The sequence below is a fragment of the Olea europaea genome, chromosome 15, assembly GCF_002742605.1.
Source record: "Olea europaea var. sylvestris chromosome 15, O_europaea_v1, whole genome shotgun sequence".
NCBI lineage: Eukaryota > Viridiplantae > Streptophyta > Magnoliopsida > Lamiales > Oleaceae > Olea > Olea europaea.
Genome location: NC_036251.1, coordinates 62,961 through 69,884, shown reverse-complemented (window position 1 = coordinate 69,884; position 6,924 = coordinate 62,961). Strand labels below are relative to the sequence as shown.

General features: G+C 35.4%; 2 protein-coding genes across 2 annotated transcripts; one reads left to right on the top strand and one right to left on the bottom strand.

The window, feature by feature from the left end:
- The first annotated feature begins 578 nt into the window (after window positions 1–578).
- On the top strand, window positions 579–3,367 carry LOC111409732 (50S ribosomal protein L5, chloroplastic-like). Its single transcript, XM_023039733.1, has 3 exons — window positions 579–898; window positions 1,244–1,444; window positions 2,823–3,367. Exons 1-3 carry the CDS (start codon window positions 650–652, stop codon window positions 3,174–3,176), a joined length of 804 nt encoding a protein of 267 aa, XP_022895501.1. The 5' UTR covers window positions 579–649; the 3' UTR covers window positions 3,177–3,367.
- Window positions 3,368–5,354: 1,987 nt separating this feature from the next.
- On the bottom strand, window positions 5,355–6,373 carry LOC111409731 (mitogen-activated protein kinase homolog MMK2-like; the record flags this gene model as incomplete). The annotated part of the gene is made up of 2 exons (XM_023039732.1): window positions 5,355–5,788; window positions 6,187–6,373. Coding segments are annotated over 2 exons (360 nt in total), but the record flags the coding sequence as incomplete, so codon positions are not given.
- Window positions 6,374–6,924: the final 551 nt, after the last annotated feature.

Genomic DNA, 6,924 nt, shown 5'->3' with positions numbered 1-6,924 from the left:
CAAAGGATTTGACAGGAATAAACCCACAAAATCAACTCCTTGAAATATCGACTTTGTGGGTTTATTCCAATCGAATCTTTTGGAGTTATCGGGAGATTTTGGGTGGTAATTGAAGATGACATTGTGAGCGTCGAATTTAGATGGTCGGAAGTTGTCGCAAAATTGTCCCAAAATTTGCCCAAAAATAGAGAGAGTTTATTATGTCAAGTTTTGATGATTTGGTTCTTATGGTTCTATATTCACATGTTTTGGTCCTTTAAGTTTGAATTAAATCATAACGATTTTAAGAATGACCGTTTCTACAAGTTTGTAAATTTCAGTGTCTATTTCTGAAAGCACTCTAAACTTCAGTAATCATTTTTACAAGTTTTAAATTTCAATGACCGTTTGCAATTTTCAGATAAGTTCAGTTATCATTCATGAAATTAACTCAATAGAATTTAATGGGGTCAAATGGGAGCGCAGTACAACCGTTTAAAATTTATCATTTATGTATCAATTACAACCATAAGCTAAAGTGGAGTGGCTCGCTGGTAATTTCTCAAAAATTGAGTCCCATTTTATCATTTTTAAATCTACTCTTACCTCTCTGTCTCATACAGAGAAGCTTACTCTACCCAATATCCACGAGCACCTCTGTACACCTCCAATGGCATTATCTCCGGCCCTTTTACACTCCGCCGGATCCACATTCTACGGCCAGTTACCTCCGACATCCGTGCGTTTAACGTCTGCCACACGCTGCCCTTGTTCCGGTGGCTTGTTGGTTACCGCTATGTCATCGGTGGTCCTCGTAGAGAAAAGCGAAGCCGAGAAAGTCAACCGTCTCAAAACCACTTACCTCGAGAAAATCGTCCCCTTGCTCAAAGAAGAGTTCAAATACACCAATGTTCACCAGGTATATAGCACGTTGCTCAGATTATTATTTTTGGCAATTAAATTTTAATTTTCTATTTGCTGAAAATAAAGCGCGAGATAAATTTCGGTGAATTCTTTATTTTTTTCCTTCGAATTATTGGGAAATAATAAAATTTAAGAATGATGCATACATTATAGAATATACTGAATTAACGGTTAGCTATCTAGAACTATTCAGATTAAATATTGTTAAGAAATCGTAGTAAATGCTTAGCCTTAAATGTTAAACCAATTTTGTATTAAGGTAAATAGAATTATGTTTTTTTTTTTTTTTTTTTTTTTTTTTTTTTGTTAATGTGCTTGACTTGCATCGGATTTGTGGTAGGTTCCAACAGTCGAAAAGATTGTGGTGAACTGTGGTATTGGAGATGCTGCGCAAAATGCAAAGGGCTTGGATGCAGCTATAAATGATTTGGCACTTATCACGGGTCAAAGGCCAATAAAGACGAGAGCAAAGAATGCTATTGCCACCTTTAAGATAAGAGAAGGCCAACCACTTGGAATTGCAGTTACTCTAAGAGGAAACGTGAGCTATTTACTGTGACTGCTGCATGATGTCTTATGTTTGTTGTGATGATTTGAATGTTTTTGGTGTAGAAATGATAAGATTTGCTTAGTTACAGTGCTATTTTACAATTTAGCTGGGAGGGGTATACATAGACTGAGTTGCATTCACTCTAGACTTGGGACTAGGATGGATATTTATAAAATTTTCATTCGGAAGAATGTTAATTGGACTATCTTTCATATCCAGCCTAAACCCATCTCTACTCCATATTATGTTGTCTTGTAACTTAAGAAAGATAGACCGTGCAAAAAACATTCTTTTAAACAAAAAACTGAAAAATATTATTTGCCTTAATCCACCCAATTACAACCTATTTACTATATCTACTTTTATACCTAATTACTTATACAGTGTAATTCGGTGTACCAAACACTACCTTTATTGTCTCCATTAACTCCAACAAATGATCTCCCGTGTACTGGCTATGGAAAGGGAGGACTATCAATGGCGGCACCCCATTGTACCCCATGCATCTCTACCTACGTGAGACAACATAGAGGAGTGCCAAAACCACATACCAAACAAAGAAAAATCTTTAACGTTCATGGTTTGTTGCATTGTGCAAATTACAGATTTGAGCACTATGTTGAATACATCTTAACAAAACATATTGGGATTGAAGCTGCAATATTCTTTTTTAGTTCAGAGTGTTTGTGGATTGCAGGATTCAATTGGTCTTCATGAATGAACCCATTAGGACTGTGTGATATACATACCCCCCGTTTGGCCCCCATTTTCTAGAAATGAAAATGGGTGGAATAGTATTTTTTTGAAAAATAAATGGTTGAAAATAAAGGAAAAATTTTTTATTTACGTATAATATTATTTTATGAAAGATTGTACGGTTGAAAGTAGGATAGAGACTAATGAAATATAATGTAATGAAATTTAATGGGGGCCAAATGGGAGCATAATGTGTAACGGCCTGCTGATGTACCATTGGACTTAAATTTTTAGGCTGGCTGAGAGTAATGAATTGTCTATTATGCAATATATCTACAATTGATTCTGGTGTCTTGTCCCTCAAATGATTTAGAAGATATTATGACATAATACATTAGAGGAAAAACATCGTATGGAATTGAGCATATTGATCCTTGTGTACCAAATCATGCACAGTTTAGTAGCTAATAAAATGTTAAAAATGAATTTGTTGCCAGCCATTACTTAAATTTCCATGCCTCGACGATGTCAAATGTAAGTCTTGGAACACAGTGTTGGCTGTTGCCTTATGCCTAGTCAGACTCATTTCATCTCATCCATTAAGAAACAACATTTCAAATATATATAATGGTGAACCATATGCTTTGTGCTCATCATTACTTATTTACGACAGGTGATGTACTCTTTTCTTGATCGGCTCATTAATCTGGGACTTCCTAGGACTAGGGATTTTCAAGGGGTAAGCTCCAATAGTTTTGATGGACATGGAAACTACAGCATTGGCTTCCGTGAACAGAGCGTTTTCCCGGAGATAAGTTATGATATACTTGGTAAGCCACGGGGAATGGATGTTTGCATAACCACAACAGCAAATACAGATAAAGAAGCCCATAAATTACTTGCTCTAATGGGAATGCCATTTAGAGAAGGTGGTGGTGGCCCCACAACCGTGGTGCGGAAGAAGAAACTTAAATCACACCATTTTGACTCCAAGTCAAAATCAAAGCAAAGAACCAAGAAGAGGTAAACCTCTGTCTTTTGTCAAGGAATCAAGCGCTCGTTTAGGTTAACTGTAAAATGAAAATAGTCTAATTTCTGGTTGATACTATTGTTCATTTGTATTATTCTGTATTTGGCTGGTTTTTTCCACGATGTAATGTTTAGCAAAATGCGATGTTTGGAACATAAGCTAATCAATCTCACATAGCTTCCCGATCCTGCAATCCTCTAATAAAGTAGCTTAAACATTGACTAAAATATATTGAGTCGAAGCAATGTTTGAACTTCAACTTGAACTTGATTGATGTTGATATACTGGTCATTTTGTGTCAAAATTATCGATTGTTTGTTCCAAATCAGTATCTTTCATTCTGCGAATGGAAATTGATGTAATGTGTACTTCATTTAGCCTCAGAGCCCACTAAATGCATAGTCGCGAGAATCTTACCTCAATCAGAGTTCATCTCGTATACGAAATGTCCCCTCATAGAGGCTGTTAGTGTAGGGTAGATGAAAGGTGCTTGCAAGTTAAAACAGTGTCAAGAAAATTTCGTTCCTAAAAAGAAGAGTGTGTACGTTCCTTGATCGAGGCACGAGTGTTCCATTTCTCCAAGAAATAGACGATATTAGTGGTGATTGAATACTAGTCCAACTGGTCGAGATAAACATTTATCTTAAGGATAACAATCAACCTATTGGGGCCTCGAATACAAGAGCCTGCAAAGGATTCAATCTTAGGTTTAACACTAACAGGAAAAATGAAAGCAAGAATAACACGTGAAATAATATGCTTCATTCTTAATACGAGAGTTATTGCATCAAGTATAGCTGATAAAATATACTATTTTTAAGAAGAGAATTACAACGTTTTTTAAATTCCTGCCATTTTTTTCTTTATACTATGATACACAGAGAATAGAGGCTTGTCTTAATACTTTTTTTTATCTAGAAAGAAATATTGGAATGACTTAATACATTAGGGGGCATTTGTTTCCCATTTTTGTAAAAATAAGAACAAAAAATATAGTCGATATGAACTCCACACGAGATATAGAAATTCAAATTTGGTGGTTTGATGTAATGGATAACAGTCATATTTTTCATTTTAATGAAAAAAGAATGGGAAACAAACAGAGGCTTAAGCGAATTTTTCAAAATACCTTGTAATATTAGGTCAGGCTATGGTCGAGTGAAAAAGTGTAAAATATATTATGCTCCGCAAATTGGCATCAATAATCAAATTATCCACTAGTAATTCGTTGGACACCACCTGAACTCTAGTGGCAAGTCTAGTGAGGTGAGCTCAACATATATATATATATATATATATATATATATATATATTTGGGGATCCCCGTAAAGAAGTAACAAAAATCACTAACACAAGCTTCCAACAATCAGAAATTCAAAATTTAACTCTAATTGGCTCATCTCAGCATGTTCTTGAAAAAAACTCAGTTCAACTCCTCTTTTACAACATTCAATAGAAAGATAATATGATCAATACAAGGTTGTAAAACCTAAGTACAATGTTTATCATATCCCAATATCTCCATTAAAACTATTGTTCACTCCCTTTTGGGGAATTTTTTACGTGTCCAATACAGATTCCTACAGATGTCGGTATTCTTTAGGCTTACATCAAGCGATGACATTCCTCAGTGAGTCGGGTCTGGGTTAAGTTTTACGGATTCCATCCAAATGAGCTCCTTGATATTCTCTTCAGTGAATGATGGCTGCTCGAAATCAAAAACGAAAGGCTGAGGGCAAACAAGCTCCTCGTTGATTTCATGAAGAGGGGCCAAGTATGGATGGCAAATAGCCTCATCAACTGCGATGGGACCAAGAAAGAATGGAACATTAATCAAAAGGTCGGGATAAGCAAAAAAAACTGAAGCCAAGAAAAAAATCAGAAAAAATTCAGTAAATGGACTTGGAATTCTCCTTACTCGTTCCCATAACGTTGCAGAAACTCATCGTTAGGTTTTGAGCACGTCAGAGCTAAGCGTAAAAAGTTTCCTTGTAAGATTGTTTTAAAATTAAGAACTCTTTTGGTTGATCAGTTACTTATATTTTGACAATAAGTTACAAGTCACTTTCAAAATAAGTAGCTATTTTTACTTGAAATTAAGAAAAAATGACGTGCCCAATATGTTTGGAAACAGAAGTTGCTGAAAACATGCTCTTTTAATTCAAAGCCCAACAATCAGAAATTCAAAATTTAACTCTAATTGGCTCATCTCAGCATGTTCTTGAAAAAAACTCAGTTCAACTCCTCTTTTACAACATTCAATAGAAAGATAATATGATCAATACAAGGTTGTAAAACCTAAGTACGATGTTTATCATATCCCAATATCTCCATTAAAACTATTGTTCACTCCCTTTTGGGGAATTTTTTATGTGTCCAACACAGATTCCTACAGATGTCGGTATTCTTTCGGCTTACATCAAGCGATGACATTCCTCAGTGAGTCGGGTCTGGGTTAAGTTTTACGGATTCCATCCAAATGAGCTCCTTGATATTCTCTTCAGTGAATGATGGCTGCTCGAAATCAAAAACGAAAGGCTGAGGGCAAACAAGCTCCTCGTTGATTTCATGAAGAGGGGCCAAGTATGGATGGCAAATAGCCTCATCAACTGCGATGGGACCAAGAAAGAATGGAACGTTAATCAAAAGGTCGGGATAAGCAAAAAAACTGAAGCCAAGAAAAAAATCAGAAAAAATTCAGTAAATGGACTTGGAATTCTCCTTACTCGTTCCCATAACGTTGCAGAAACTCATCGCTAGGTTTTGAGCGCGTCAGAGCTAAGCGTAAAAAGTTTCCTTGTAAGATTGTTTTAAAATTAAGAACTCTTTTGGTTGATCAGTTACTTATATTTTGACAATAAGTTAAAAGTCACTTCCAAAATAAGTAGCTATTTTTACTTGAAATTAAGAAAAAATGACGTGCCCAATATGTTTGGAAACAGAAGTTGCTGAAAACATGCTCTTTTAATTCAAAGGAATCAAGATTCGACTGAAATCAACACTATACCAGTAATGCGTTTGCTTGGGTCAAAAACAAGCATTTTCTCAAGTAAATCCAGAGCTCCAGGAGAAGTGTTTGGAAATCTGGCAGAAAATTGTTGCCTTGGATACTGCGGAAGCTGCCTAACATATCTTCGGGCATTGTCACTTCTCAGAAATCCGAGACTGGCATCATCAGGTGAACCTATAAGCTTTTAAAACCCAAAGACATGATTCAATGTCAGGACGAAAACTGTCAGTAACAGAATACAAAAACAGAGGCTTTGCTATCTCTGTAGATAAAATTTAATTGAGATACTAATGATATCATATGCATGGAACCTCAAATTTGAGCGAGCCACCATCATGGGATCACACTTTAACTTTAGGAACCCATTTCTCAAGAGATTATTTTAGCATTAGTAAGATCTTAAGATTCAAATTGACTTTTTACAATAAGCGATAAAGGTATGATACTTTTCTCTAGTGAACAATGAATCAACATATAGACCCCCATGGAACACAGATTTTTAACAAGTAACCACAGTACTACTCAGACTACTCCGCAATCAGAAATTCAAGAAGACAAGGATAACAATAAAAAACAGAAGCAGAAAAAAGATAAATTAGAAAAGGAACATATAAATTATTCCTTTCCCTCATTTTTTAAAAATATTGGTTTTTTATTTTATATTTAGGAATGAATGCGATCCATCCTACATCATTAATAGTCAACTGCACAAGATGCCCAATCTATCTCTGGTAA

Excerpts from the sequence above, each read along its gene's own strand:
- LOC111409732 (XM_023039733.1), top strand. The coding sequence starts at position 650 with ATGGCATTATCTCCGGCCCTTTTACACTCCGCCGGATCCACATTCTAC. Across the intron at positions 899-1,243 it reads AATACACCAATGTTCACCAG|GTTCCAACAGTCGAAAAGAT; the intron begins GTATATAGCACG and ends GATTTGTGGTAG. Across the intron at positions 1,445-2,822 it reads CAGTTACTCTAAGAGGAAAC|GTGATGTACTCTTTTCTTGA; the intron begins GTGAGCTATTTA and ends TATTTACGACAG.